At 36.7% G+C, this 16,205-nt stretch overlaps 1 protein-coding gene across 14 annotated transcripts in view; it reads left to right on the top strand.

The window, feature by feature from the left end:
• The window catches only part of LOC106082465 (supervillin), a 927,162-nt gene that overhangs the window by 794,697 nt on the left and 116,260 nt on the right, over nt 1–16,205 (top strand). For all 14 annotated transcript variants that reach the window (XM_059360289.1, XM_059360288.1, XM_059360287.1 and 11 more), the window contains 2 exons: nt 1,016–1,334; nt 13,366–13,521. In XM_059360289.1, the coding sequence (XP_059216272.1) occupies nt 1,016–1,334; nt 13,366–13,521 (475 nt within the window). The remainder of the gene's footprint in view (nt 1–1,015; nt 1,335–13,365; nt 13,522–16,205) is intronic.

Here is a 16,205-nt window from a genome sequence, read left to right as displayed (position 1 = left end):
TTAATAATAATTTAATAATTAATTTAATAATTTAATTTAACATGAATAAAAGAAAAATGTATTCCATACACCGAAAAAAAAATGTAGCAATATTCATCATTGTAGCAATATTCATCAGCCACCCTGTACATGTCGCATTTCTTGTGCGACAGTCGCGCACAAGTTACTTTTTTGGCTCAAGGACGAACGCTTTGCATTAGATTAAGGTCCGAATAGCTTCAACTTTGGTGCAATCTTTACTAAAAATTCTCACGATATTTTCTATGGAAATTTGATCAGTTTTAGATATAGCTGTCATACACACTAGCCGTTTGGTATGTTCTTCCTCTTCCATTTGCTTAAAAACAATTGGAATTCCTGGGGAAAGGGTTTTATATAGACGGCTTTGCACAACCTTGTTCTTTAAATTCAGTGCATTTAGAATTAAAATCTTAATTAAATTTCTGTCTCTCTAATATTGACACCCATTACTTACATATTTACCGACTTAATTATCTACCCTATTTACACCATAGTCTTCGTAGCCTCAATACCCAATTATTTAAGAAAAAGTGTTAGAAATTTTCTATCTTTATTCCTCCCTGCACCCTCTGAAAACAAATACGGAGAATCAACCAAAAACAGAGAGAAAATATGAAAATGACTGGAAAATTCCATTAGAATGTGAAGTGCATAGTCACGATTTACGTGTTTACAACGAATAATCTTTGAACTAGCCAACGAAATGAAACTGATGCTGATGGTGCATCTCAAAGATCGTTAGTGGCATTATTTTTATTATCATGGGCATGAGATGCAAATACCACTAATAGGCCAAGCAAATAAGCCATTAAACAAAATTTGGAAAGGTCACTTACATGCATACCAGATTTAAGGAAAATTGCATTCCATTATAATTTTACGCATGGAAATGGATTATTCTTTCAAAGAAATCAAATTTCATAATTTCTATTTTTGTATATTTTTGTTTAAGTTATAATAAAATTCTTTTTATTCCCTCTTTTTTACATTTCAGAAATCTCATTGCCAAAAGTAAAAGTCATTCTTCGATAGTTGTTCCTCCTCCTCCAGGTGGTGTTGCCATTGGCATTGGGCCACAATTGCCTCCTATAACTGGTGCTATTAGATTGCGACATGTAGGTCCTATTGGCCATGCACCACATGCAGAATTATTGAATACAGACTCTCTACCCCCACAACCACCACCGTCATTGCATCAACTTCCGCCTCATCAAGATCCCCAAACGAAACAAGACAGCCAACCGGAGTACGTTAAACCTCCAACTGCATTGCCACCATTTTTACAGGGTGGTCTCAGAAGGAGTTCCACAGAAGTAAGTACATATATATACCTTAGTTAATACCTTGGGGGCCGCCCCGACCGCAAAGCGCCCTCAAATAGGCATATTGGAAGAAAATGAAAATATAGGACTCAAACGAAAGGTATTAGGGAGTAGATTAAGATTAGGGTCTGAAAGGAGCTATAAACTAAAAAATTTGTTGGTATCGTTAGGGGGCGGACCTTCCCCCTTAATCCAAAGCACCACCAAAAAATTAAAGGGGACCGATCGGGACAATATGGGACTCAAATGAAAGGTATTAGGGAGTAGATTACGAATATGGTCTGGAAGGAGCAATAGGCTAAAGAATTTGTTAATATCATAAGGGGGCGGAACTTCCCCTTTACCCCAATGCACCACCCAAAAATGAAAGTCGACCGAACGAGACAATATGGGACTCAAATTAATGATATTCGGGAGTAGAGTATAAATTTGATATTGAAAATCGGCCGCCCGACCCAAAACTCCCTCAAATAGGCATATTGGACGATGATGACAATATAGGACTCAAATGAAAGGTATTACGAAGTAGAATAAGAATATGGTCCGCAAAGAGCAATAGGCTATATAATTTGTTGATATTGTGAGGGGGCGAACCCTCCACCTTACCCGAAAGCACCACGCCAAAAAAAAATTGGACCGATCGGGACAATATAGGACTCAAATGAAAGGTATTACGAATATGATCTGCAAAGAGCAATAAGCTTTAAAATTTTTTGATATCGTAAGGAGGTGGACCCTCCCCTTTACCATAAAAGCACCACGCAAAATTAAAAGTGGATCGATCGAGACAATATGGAACCTAAATAAAACGTATTTGGGAGTAATAATTTGATAAAAACAAAAACATTGGGTCCAGATACCTAGGGAGTATTCGTGAGTAGTAGGGGCCGCCCGAACGCCAAAACCCCCACAAATAGGCATAATGGACAAAAATGAAATTATAGGACTCAAACGAGAGGTATTAGGGAGTAGATTACGATTATGCACCACCCAAAAATTAAAGTGGACCGAACGAGACAATATGGGACTCAAATGAATGACATTCGGGAGTAGAGTATTAATTTGATATTGAAAATCGGCCGCCCCGACCCAAAACTCCCTCAAATAGGCATATTGGACGATGATGACAATATAGGACTCAAATGAAAGGTATTACGGAGTAGATTACGAATATGGTCTGCAAAGAGCAATAGGCTACCTTACCCAAAAGCACCACGCCAAAATAAAAGTGGACCGATCGGGACAATATGAAACTCAAATGAAAGGTATTATGGAGTAGATTACGAATATGATCTGCAAAGAGCAATAAGCTTCAAAATTTTTTGATATCGTAAGGAGGTGAACCTTCCCCCTTACCCCAAAAGCACCACGCAAAATTAAAAGTGGACGGATCGAGACAATATCGGGAGTAGAGCATTAAGTATTCGGGAGTAGAGTATTAATTTGGACGATAAAGACAATGTAGAACTCAAATGGATAGTATTAGGGAGTAGATTACGAATATGGTCTGGAAAGAGCAATAGACTTTATAACTTGTTGATATCGGAAGGGGGAAGTCATGACAATATGGGACTACAAAACCTCTCCCCAATCATGGCTGCATGGGGTACAAAAGAAGGGTATAATGTTTGGGATTAAACAAACAAATTGTTATGGATTGTTTTGATACATATGGTATTAACATATTTTTCATAAATTTCGTGTAAATGAAGGCGCAGCGGACCGGCTGGGTTCAGCTAGTATGGATATATATTTGGATACCCACCACCATGGATATATTCATTATGTTATTTTATTACAACTCCATAATATAACTATAGTTATATCCAACTATATGCTGGTCGAATGACGGGAAGCTAAAAACAACTCACTGTTTCAAATTTCAGTGAAATAATATTGGGTTGCCCAAAAAGTAATTGTCGGCAATATAGTAGTAATATAGTCGGCGTTGACAAATTTTTTCAACGGCTTGTGACTCTGTAATTGCATTCTTTCTTCTGTCAGTTATCAGCTGTTACTTTTAGCTTGCTTTAGAAAAAAAGTGCGCGAAATTTTGTTTACATTTGTTTGTTTGGCGTCAATTTTAATATGGGTACCACATGTATTGAAAGAAATTCATATAACAAACCGAATCAACGCTTGTGATATGCACCTTAAACGCAATGAATTCGATCCGTTTTTTAAACGAATCATAACTGGAGATGAAAAATGGATTGTTTACAACAACGCACAGTGGGCCAAATGGCAAAAAAATTGGAAATAAGTCTACAACTTTTTATCTGTTGATTTTAGCCATACAAAATGTTCTAGACATTTGTAGAGGAGGACATAGGCTTTCAGAAAAGTGCTGTTGTTGGTCCATATCTTTAATACAGGGTGAGCTACAGGGTGTCAAAGTTGACCACTTTTGACTTCTCCAAGCTTCTGGGGGCCATAACTTTTGATCTACTCAACCGATTTACATGATTTAGGACTCTAGAGAAAGAGCTTGACAAGATCTAAAAAACTTATGCATAAAGTACCATGCCATCGTGTACTGTTAAGGAGTTATGAATTGTTTAATTTTAAAATATGAAAATTTGGCCTTGGTTTTTTTCAGTGTTTTTTTAATAACTCCGTCAATTTTAAAGCTATAAACTTCATACTTCACACAAATTATGCCAGCATATGTGTGCATAAAATACAAAAGGAATCACGTGAATATCTTTGGCGGTTTAAAAATGGCATCGTTTTCAATATGAAAAATATTTTTTTTGTCAAAAAATTGCAAAATTTTTCAAAAAAGATACTCCCATTTCCTTTAAGTTTTCGCAAACTTTGGCCGTCAAAGCATTATCATTTCTTTCCATTTTCACAAAGTCGAGGTATTAAGAAAAGTTTTAAGTGCTAATTTGGCTAATTTCGATATCAAACAACACCGTTATCTTAAGACCAAAATGGCCAATTTTTTTACTAAACTTCAAAAGTTTCTCACTGGAAAAAAAGTTCCACGGGGATTTTTTCGCTTTTTTTAAACTTAAATGAAAGCTTAAAATGTTCCCAACATTTTAAGGTATGTCTCGCCATATCCTAGCCATAAATGAGATCGTAGCGATCAAAATACTGAAAAAAGTCAATTTTCAAGTAGTGCTATATTCATTGCTAAAAAACAAGTATTACGTCACATTTTATTGCAAAGATGTTAAATAAACTTTTATTTGGTAACACTTCTTCTACAAAACACAAAAAGAATCATGGAAATATCTCTATTCTATTCCATTTTATGGAACCGGCAATAAAAAAGTCAATTTTTCAAAAAAGTCGAATTTCCCAAATTTTGTTTTTGTTGTCCTAATTGCACATGACACACTATAGCCATATTTACGCAACATACCTTATCGTAAAGGAAATTTTCATACCTTTCCAACGATGTATAAAACATTTCTCAACTCGGATTCTATCTACTCTAAAATTCATTTACACTTCATTAAACTCTATATAAAAATGTCTATTTGTGAAATGGAACCTTATATGGGGCCTACACTAAAACATTGATAGATTTGCCCAGGGTTTACAATACAAATGTGTTAGAATAAAAAAAGGTCTCCTGCCAAAGTTTAAAAAAATTGGAATAAAAATATGTGTTTTAGAGCGAAAACACTTCGCATCGGCGTGCGTTTATATGTATATTAGCTACTCCCAAAATAAAAAAGCATTTTAGTTTTGTATTATTTGATTTTATTCTCTACCAAATAATCTAAGGTATCAAAATTTAAAAGCTCTTTAATTTGAATGGCATCGGGATCGTCCTTATCTATATCGTCACATATTTTTGGTAGCCATTTAGTTCTGATGCTGTATAGTACCGGATCAGACGATAACAATAAATATTGAAGTAAATCATAATTTTGGTTAAATTTGGTGCTCTTTCGGGTATTGAAAAGCCGGAAGTGTTTAACATCTCTATTACGGGATTCCTGAGCTTCTTCTGTAAGTTCTCCTAACGGAAGTATGTTGTATTCCACAATTTCCTTGCCATGATGTAAGACTTTATGTACTGTCGGTGTTAAAGCTTTCCACGAATATAAATCAGATAAAATGTTTTTTGTGTCATTACTATAAGCTTCAAATTTGGTTGAATTTATCATCTTTTTGCTATTGATTACAGCCAAAATCACTTTGAATCGTCTTAGCAAGTGTTCATCAAGACCGGTTATTTTAGATGTCGATACGGGGTCCTCAAAAAACCGCCTTGCCGAGTTGCCATCATTTGTGCTTCCGTATCCGTAAAGAGGTTTATCTATTATAAGTCCCTTTTGTTTAAACTCCAACTGGATTCGATTCTTCTCTTCCTGCCTCATTTTGTGAAGATCTTGGTTGTTTCTAGCAGAGACATCGCGGTTTCCAGGGCTAGTCCGATATTTAAGGTCATACGATAAATGCAAACAATACTCCATGAATCGAATTCTACAGTGCAGGGGCGAAATACCGAAATTGAGCGCATTTTCGTTTACTAAATTTTCATCAGACTTGTCCTCGAATTGCCCATTCTTCTTGCCACAAATATTGCATCTCCAATTGGACATAACGCCAGTTAATGCGTTTGCCACCTTTCCATCGATCATAGTGAGTTGTAGTTGAAACGAAACTTTTATATTTCTTCCCAATTGGTTTATAACAATCATGGGTAATGCAGCAATTTCTTCCTTTATTTCGTTCACCAAAGATCGTGTTGTGTTCCGGTCTTCCTTTGTATACTCAAACCGAATTGGGCGACATAAATATTTTGACCCAGGTGTTCTATTTATCCATATATCTTGAAATGCATTTTCTTTCGATGATGAAGATTGGTCCTTGTACAATCTCATTCTCAATGGTACTAATGATGCCATGAAAATTGATGCGAAGTTGGTATCTATTTCTGTTTGTTGCTTATATTCGGAAAATCCAGATGATCCATCACAACCCCATTTGCTGATCAAAACCACTTCGGAATTATTACATGTGTTCAACTGTTCTTCAGTAAAATTAGAAATAATTCTAACAGCTGTATTTTCAACAAGATCAGCAAGTTTCACTCTTGCTTTTAATTCGTCCACGTATATATTTGATGGCACCATTTTCGTCCTGGTGTTGTACAATTTATGTTTTGAGGGTAAACAACCCCATCCTTTTTCACGAAGAGCCTTCCTCATTGTTGAGTATTTGTTTCTTGAGAGGCCTAGGTTCAAAATCAGGGCCAGTGCATCTTCCTCCGTGAATTCTGTAGTCGATTTTGGAGTTGGAATACTTTCTACCATTCTCTTTACCCTTTTCGGAGATGCTAATGGTAAAACATCGACAATTCGTCCAACATTTTTTGGTTGTGTTTTTAACAATGCTGTTTTGAACGTATCTTTTATTAAATTTGGCGGATGTGCCGCCAATAGTTCCTCTTGTTTTTTCTTTTTGGTTTTCTCCGTAACTTCGTCGTATGCTTTGCTAGGCCGGCCGGGAATCAGCGGTTTAATTTCAATAAGTAGATCCGATTTCAGCCACTTCTCATACATTTTGAAAAACTTGATTTTTGCGAATGAACATTCTGGCAACCTTCTCTCAAATGATTTGTAGAATTTTTCAAGTTTGTCTAAAGCGTCTTTATTTAGCCTTATTCCATATATGTGGTCCAAAGTGTAAACAAGTTCCTTAAATGACTCCGTGTATGATTTGGAATCATTTTTGATGTCCCATACAATTTTCGAAAGAGTGGAATACTTCAGTATGACTTCCATAACTTATAAATGTCCTTTACGCCTCTACAAAATATAATGAAGAAAATTTGGATTTTGTTCAAATATTTATGCAATATATTCACAATTAATGACCCATTTCAGGTATCAGACGCAATCGTAAAAAGGGGTCCAAAGTGCCTCTTTTTACTTACTCTTCTATAATTATTTACCTGGACTCGAATTTGGTTAAAAAAAATGACAATGAATTTTTTATGGGTAGGTTTTTTCACATTCATTGATACGGTGGATTTCCTGGGAATTCGACATAGCGAAACAGGTAACATTTGTCTGCATCAAATCTTAACACAAATATATATATATATGCAGGTATATTTCTAGGTTACTTTTTATTCAAAAATCATCAGCTTACATTAAAAATAGATGTAGGTACTATACAAACGCACGCCGATGCGAAGTGTTTTCGCTCTAAAACACATATTTTTATTCCAATTTTTTTAAACTTTGGCAGGAGACCTTTTTTTATTCTAACACATTTGTATTGTAAACCCTGGGCAAATCTATCAATGTTTTAGTGTAGGCCCCATATAAGGTTCCATTTCACAAATAGACATTTTTATATAGAGTTTAATGAAGTGTAAATGAATTTTAGAGTAGATAGAATCCGAGTTGAGAAATGTTTTATACATTGTTGGAAAGGTATGAAAATTTCCTTTACGATAAGGTATGTTGCGTAAATATGGCTATAGTGTGTCATGTGCAATTAGGACAACAAAAACAAAATTTGGGAAATTCGACTTTTTTGAAAAATTGACTTTTTTATTGCCGGTTCCATAAAATGGAATAGAATAGAGATATTTCCATGATTCTTTTTGTGTTTTGTAGAAGAAGTGTTACCAAATAAAAGTTTATTTAACATCTTTGCAATAAAATGTGACGTAATACTTGTTTTTTAGCAATGAATATAGCACTACTTGAAAATTGACTTTTTTCAGTATTTTGATCGCTACGATCTCATTTATGGCTAGGATATGGCGAGACATACCTTAAAATGTTGGGAACATTTTAAGCTTTCATTTAAGTTCAAAAAAAGCGAAAAAATCCCCGTGGAACTTTTTTTCCAGTGAGAAACTTTTGAAGTTTAGTAAAAAAATTGGCCATTTTGGTCTTAAGATAACGGTGTTGTTTGATATCGAAATTAGCCAAATTAGCACTTAAAACTTTTCTTAATACCTCGACTTTGTGAAAATGGAAAGAAATGATAATGCTTTGACGGCCAAAGTTTGCGAAAACTTAAAGGAAATGGGAGTATCTTTTTTGAAAAATTTTGCAATTTTTTGACAAAAAAAATATTTTTCATATTGAAAACGATGCCATTTTTAAACCGCCAAAGATATTCACGTGATTCCTTTTGTATTTTATAGCTTTAAAATTGACGGAGTTATTTAAAAAACACTGAAAAAAACCAAGGCCAAATTTTCATATTTTAAAATTAAACAATTCATAACTCCTTAACAGTACACGATGGCATGGTACTTTATGCATAAGTTTTTTAGATCTTGTCAAGCTCTTTCTCTAGAGTCCTAAATCATGTAAATCGGTTGAGTAGATCAAAAGTTATGGCCCCCAGAAGCTTGGAGAAGTCAAAAGTGGTCAACTTTGACACCCTGTAGCTCACCCTGTATTAAAGATATGGACCAACAACAGCACTTTTCTGAAAGCCTATGTCCTCCTCTACAAATGTCTAGAACATTTTGTATGGCTAAAATCAACAGATAAAAAGTTGTAGACTTATTTCCAATTTTTTTGCCATTTGGCCCACTGTGCAACGTTAGTCGAAAACGATCATGGTCCAAGCATGGTGAACCAGCTCAAACCACTTCAAAGGCTGATATCCACCAAAAGAAGGTTATGCTGTCTGTTTTGTATATTTGTATTTGTATATTTTGAGCTGCTTCCAAGGAACCAAACGATTAATTCGGACGTTTACTGTCAACAATTGGACAAATTGAATACAGCCATCAAGGAGAAGCGACCAGAATTGGTCAATCGTAAAGGTGTCATATTCCATCAGGACAACGCTAGACCGCACACATCTTTGGTCACTCGCCAAAAACTGAGTGAGCTTGGCTGGGAACTTTTGATGCATCCACCATATAGCCCTGACCTTCCACCATCAGACTACCATTTATTTCGATCTTTGCAGAACTCCTTAAATGACAAAACTTTCGGCAATGATGAGGCTATAAAATCGCACTTGGTTCAGTTTTTTGCAGATAAAGGCCAGAAGTTCTATGAGCGTAGAATACTAAATTTGCCAGGAAGATGGCAAAAGATTATATAACAAAATGGCAATTATATATTTGATTAAAGTTCATTCTAAGTTTTATTAAAAATGCATTTTCTTTCTTTTAAAAAATCTGCAATTACTTTTTGGGCAACCCAATAAATGCGCCTTTTATGTGCATAAGACTCTTAATCGGCAGATCGGTTTATATGGCAGCTATATCCAAATATGATCCGATTTGACCAGTTCAAGAACTTTACCTGCGTATTGAAGAAATACAGATCTATGCAACATTTTAGCTCGATATCTCAAGTTTTGAAGATTGTAGTGTGATTACAACTGACGGACGGCCAGACGGACAGACACACGGACATGAATATACCGGACTTAATAAATATACCCCCTGCACTGAAAAAATTTTTGTCCTTATTTTAAAGATTCGAGCCAAAGATAAGCCATCTTAATTTGAAGATATCGATTTTCCAACGTTTTAGGAAACATTTATTTTTTATTTTTAATGGTAGGCTAATAAATCCTTAACTTTGCGTCTCGTTATTAAAGACAACAAGTAAAAGCGTGCTAAGTTCGGCCGGTCCGAACCTTATATACCCACCAACATGGATCGCATTTGTCAAGTTCTTTGCCCGGCATCTCATCATGGGTAAAACATGTTCTTTGCTCGGCTTCTCTTTATAGGCAAAAATAGGATTATGATAAGAATTGCGTCCTATATGGGCAATGGACCGATTCAAACAAATTTGGCACGCATGTTGAAGATAATAGGAGAAGTCGTTGTACAAAATTTCAGTTAAATCGGATAAGAATTGGGCCCTCCAGATGCTCAAGAACCGATTTGAACCACACCTGGCACAGTTGTTGGAAGTCATAACAAAACACATAGAACAAAATTTTAGCCAAAGGCTCAAGATGTCAAAAATCCTAACCGGTTTATATGGCAGCTATATTAAGTTATGAACCGATTTAAACCGTACTTAGCACAGTTGTAAGGAGTCATAACAAAACAACCCATACAAATTTAGACAAATCGGGTAAGAATTGCGCCCTCTAAAGGCTCGAGAAGTTAAGATCTTATGTCGGTTTATATGGCAGCTATATCAAGTTATGAACGAATTTTGACCTCTTACAACATTTTAGCCAAACCGGATTAGAATTGCGCCGTCTAGAGGCTCAAGATGTCAAAATCCCAGATCGGTTTTTATGGCAGCTATATCGAAACATGGACCGATATGGCATATTAACAATCTGAGCCGACCTACACTATTAGGAAGTATTAGTGCAAAGTTTTAAGTGCCTAGCTTTTTACTCCTTCGAAAGTTAGCGTGCTTTCCATAGACAGACAGACGAAGGGAAATGGCTAGATCGACTTGAAATGTCATGAATATCAAGGATATAAAGGGTGAGTTTTTAAGAGTTAAAGGAAAGTTTTTGAAAAAAAATAATCTAGCTTTGGCAACAATACAATACAACTTCCAACAGATGAACAAAATCATGTGTAGTACGGAAAAAGTGTAATTTGATACAGATAGAATGTCTGTCATTACACAAAAGAAAATATGTATATATATGAAGACATTGAAAAAAGTACAGCTAATAAGCAGGGTTGTCGAGCTTGGTTAATGTGGTAATTGTATCATAAATGCGTTTTCGCTATTAATACGATTCAAATACAACATACCAACGCGCGGCCCTTGAAGCCATCACACCTAATATGGTTGAAAAGTCTTCTAACCAAAGACTACTTTTGCATTTGCATCTCCGATCATCCAGGTCGTGTCGAATGAGAAACATACAAAAATTGAAACAAAAATAAATAAAAATAAACCCATAAAATTCAGAAAAATGCATAAAATCTTTATTTGAATCGATAGTACGGTCCATATAATTTAACGTTTGAAGATTATTTCATGCAAATGTTCACCGTGACTGCGCCTCAAATGGTCCATCCGTTAAGTCCAATTTTAGCATACTCTTTCCAATATTGTGGCCGTTATCTCACAAATAAATGCTTCAATGTTGTCTTCCAATGCGTCAATTGAAGCGGGCTTGTCTGTATAGACATGAACTAAATAGCCCCACAAAAAATAGTCCAAAGGCGTTAAATCTAGACGGTCTATTGTCAGGTCCCGAACATGAAATAAAATATTCAACGAACTCGCCTCTCCTAAGTCCAATGTTACAACCACATGTTATGCATGTGAAGCTCTTGCATTTTGGGCAAAAAAAAAGTTGGATAACATCTCACGATAGCGCTCACCATTTACATCATCTTTGAAGAAGTACGGTCCAATGATGCCACCAGCCCATAAACCACGCCAAACAGTGATTTTTTCCTTATGCATTCGTGGCTCTTGCTACTTGCTTCTGGCTGATCTTCACTTCAAAATCGACAATTCTGCTTATTTTCGTACCTATTGAGCCAAAAATGAGCTCCATCGCTCAATGGAAAAAGCGCGCATTTTGATAATAAAATTCAATAATTTACAATACAAGCGTTGTTTGTTTGTAAGACGATTCATTGTTAAATTATATGCCAATCTGTAAATGTTTGATAGTCAAACAAAACACGAAACGTGCGTGAGTTGTTTAAACCAGTGCTGCCAAAAAGATAATAGCTAAAAGATCACCCTTTGAGATGCAAATTAAATTTTTTTTTCGAAAAATTATAATGTGGCTGTCATCTGTGAAGTGAAATAAGAATACACCACCGATCGAAATTTGAAACGGATGGTCGTGTCCCATAGAAGATAAGGAATTTAATTTAAAGATAGCATCTTTATTTGAAAGTTGTGGTTCTTTTATATTGAGATATGGAGCTGAGATTTTGCACAGATTCTTTTTTTGTCCATAAGCAGGTTAAGTTCCAAGATGGGCTATATCGGACTATATCTTGATATAGCCCCCATATAGACCGATCCGCCGATTTAGATTTTTAGGCCCATAAAAACCACATTTCTTCTCCGATTTTGCTGAAATTCGGGACAGTGAGCTGCATTAGGCCCTTCGACATCATTCATCAATTTGGCCCAGATCGGTTCAGATTTGAATGTAGCTACTATAGAGACCTATCCTCCGATTTAGGGTCTTAGGCTCATAAAAGCCACATTTATTATCCGATTTTGCTGAAATTTGGGACTGTGAGTTGTGCTGGGCTCTTCGACATCCTTCTTCAATTTGGCCCAGATCGGTCCTGATTTGAATATAGCTGCCATATAGACCGATCTCTCGATTTATGGTTTTGGGCTCATAAAAGGCGCATTTATTGTCCGATTTCGCCGAAATTTGTGACAGTGCGTTGTGTTAGGCTCTTCGACATTTTTCTGCAAATTGGCCCCAAACCGGTCCTGATTTGGATATAGCTGCCATGCAGACCAATATGTCGATTTAAAGTCTTGGCCCCATAAAAGGCGCATTTATAATCCGATTTCACTGAAATTTGACACGTGTCGTATATTCTTCAGATCGGGTTGTTTTTAGATACAGCTACTAAAAAGACAAATATTTTGTTATACACAATTGAACAATGACTTGTACTTATTAGTATTTGGTCCAAATCGGAACATATTTCGATATAACTGCAATTGGACATAAGGTATGCAATTTTCACTGGATTTTGATGAAAGTTGGTTTACATATACAGGGTGGCTGATGAATATTGCTACAATGATGAATATTGCTACATTTTTTTTTCGGTGTATGGAATACATTTTTCTTTTATTCATGTTAAATTAAATTATTAAATTAATTATTAAATTATTATTAATTAAATTAATTAATTAATTAATTAAATTAATTATTAAATTATTATTATTAAATAGAAAAAAAGTTATTACATTTTTTTTTGGTAGCGGCTTTCATCAGCCACCCTGTATACCCGAAGTGGTGTGTACCCAAAGTTCGGCCCGGCCGAACTTAACGCCTTTTTACTTGTTTGAAAATCAAATGTTGACTCATTTGTTCAAAGAATTGCTTTTGGTTCTTAATTCTTGTCCGTTGATTTTATTTACAGGTCATGGGTCCCGATCAGCGCATCATTACCATATCCAAAACCGGCTCAATAGCAGATCGTTTGGCTGCTTTGCAGAAAAGCGGCGAAGATGACTGGAAGCGTCGCATATCCAAGCGTGACGAAATTGACGATGTCAAGCGCGAAAATTTTGTTAATGTAAGTACCGCATTTTTGTTGTTATAATTGCAGTTATCCATATGTGATGTTTTGAAAAAAAAGCAGCCACAAAGGGTACAAAGTTGGTGCTGGTGTTTGGTGGGTGGCTGGGTGTCACTTTCGATTTCCTCAATGATCTCAGATTACAAGTTGGAATTTAATTACGCACTTGTCAGCTTGAGGCTTGGCACGCTGGCATGATGCCATGCTGCCATGATGCACTCCAATGGTAGGCATTCATTACCTTCGTGTGGTTTTCCTTTTAACTGTTCTCCATGACGACTATGCCACTTTTTCACCTCAACCGTTTTTTCCACCCAACCAACCACCCCAAACAAGTGTTATACAACTTTATGTTACAATTGTTTTGTTTTGTTGTTTTTTTTTAATTTTGTTTTCTTCTGTAAAATTGTGCAAAAGTGTGAAAAATTGTGGGTTTTCCTCACGCGTGTCGTAATATAATTCAGCTATACTCTTTTTCACGCATCTCTGGTTGCAGCGATTTTATTATTTTTGGCTTGTTTTAAGATTTCCTCAAGTTTAATCTTAAGTGAGTTTAAATTGGAGTTAAGTTGTGTTAATAAATTTTATTTGAGCACCATTTGTTCAAAAATACGTGGAAAATTTAAGATTTTAACACTAACCAACAGCATTTAGTTTTATGCATTAATGCTTCAAGAGTCACTAGGAGAAACTTTTCAAAGGGAATTAGCTTTCTAGCTTATGACTGTGAGCTGTGAGCAAGAATGTTACCGGATTATGTTTTACTTGCATATATCTGATGTCATTCATATTTCAAATATATGCAGTGTTTAATTTCTTACTTACTAAGCTGACTTCTATACACCGTTTGACGCATTAGGCGAACCCGGAATGTGTTACCAAGCACCAAGCATTAAGTTCGAGGAAGCTACCGCGGCGCTGAAGTTAGCGTGCCCGCCTATGACGCTGAACGCCTGAGTTCGAATCCTGGCGAGACCATCAGAAACAAATTGTCAGCGGTGGTTTTTCCCTCCTAATGCTGGCAACATTTGTGAGGTACTATGCCATGTGAAACTTATCTCCAAAGAGGTGTCGCACTGTGGCACGCCGTTCGGACTCGGCAAAAAAAAGAAGGCCCCTTATCATTGAGCTTAAACTTAAATCGGACTGCACACATTGATATGTGAGAAGTGTGCCCCTGTTCCTTAGTAGAATGTTCATGGGCAAAATTTGCAAGCATTAAGTTCGAGAAGTTTTTCTCCAGTTGGTGTATCCATTTATTCCCCCCAGCTGCTCCAACTGCTGCGGTCAATGTGCATTAGTTACGAAGTATCAGTACCGCTGAAAAAGAGACCTGAGAGAGAAGAAGGGCTGAGAGATGCTGTTCGAGTCAAATTTAAGCTCAAGGATAAGAACCTCCTGTTTATAACTGAGTCCAAATGACGTGCCGCCGAGCGTTATCCCTTTGTAGAGAAGTTTAACATGTGTGAATATCTCACAAACGTGAAGCGATAAACTTACGCGTTTATATAGCAATTTGCTCTACACGGCTAGAACTCGTATGCTAACAAAGTCTGGCGGAAACCAAGAGTGGTGCTGATACCCAAATCCAGCAGGGCAAGTAATTTGGCTCCAAAGGCATTTAGACTTGTAAGCCTTAAGCCATTTCTACTCCAAACCATGGAGCGTAAAGGGGACTGCATGATAGAGAGGAGAGAACGCGCCGTAGAGGATGACAGATTCGAGCGGCATGTCTTTGCCATGGGACCACAGGTGAAGACTATTCAGTACAAGGTTGTGCATAAGATGAACCTTTCGATGACAATATGTTTACGCTGACGATGTGCATTGAGTCAAAGAATTTTCTTACCAACAGATTCACTAAACAGTATCAGGTTGACCGATTACCTTGAGACTGGATAAGCCACATGCTAAGGAATAGGTGGATAAACTGTGGGTCCCATGACATAACTATTAGGGAAATAATGACGCAGGACACACTACAGTGGGGCATTTTATTGCCACTCCTATGGGTGACCGTTAGCCTACTACGCATCCTCACTGAAGAGAGATTTAAATCCGTCTGCCACGCTTAGGAAGTTATAATACTAAAAGAATCCAAATCAGCCATGCAAAAAGGCCAAAAAAAAACCTTGAAGATACCATAACCACGTTTCCTCAACAGAATGATTTCGATATCTGACAAGGTCTAATAGTTGGTAGTGATCTTGTATGGGAAACTGATCTGGAAGTGTCACATCAAAGAGCGGTCTGAGACGGTTCACAGCCGTCTCCCGGCACGGAATGACTATGAGCTCCACACGGGTTGCATTTCTGAGCTCCGATTTGTGTGGTGTTCATCGTCATTAAGAGAAGCTCAGCTGAGAGCTACCGGGCGCGTCCATGGGTTGAATATAGTGGAATGCTTCGTTTACAGAGTAGCTGCAATTGCAGTAGCGGACAATCAGCGATATCAAGTGGAGAGTTTCAGTGAGAGGTCGGTCGACAACGGCTCTTGCTTAAATCATGAGTGCCTATAATAATCAGTATTAAAAGGCGAGTTTTTGGCGCCTTTAAATAACCAATGGCCAGAACATTCCCGCGGCGATCGGTCCTATCGACCGGAACAAGCTTGCTCACCTATGGTGCTTGACGAGGATCGCCACCTCTTCATACAAATGTGGCTACAACAAAAACAACCA

Source organism: Stomoxys calcitrans, chromosome 1 (assembly GCF_963082655.1).
Source record: "Stomoxys calcitrans chromosome 1, idStoCalc2.1, whole genome shotgun sequence".
Classification (NCBI taxonomy): domain Eukaryota; kingdom Metazoa; phylum Arthropoda; class Insecta; order Diptera; family Muscidae; genus Stomoxys; species Stomoxys calcitrans.
Note: the sequence above shows the minus strand (reverse complement) of the source record. Positions and strands in the feature narration are given on the sequence as shown.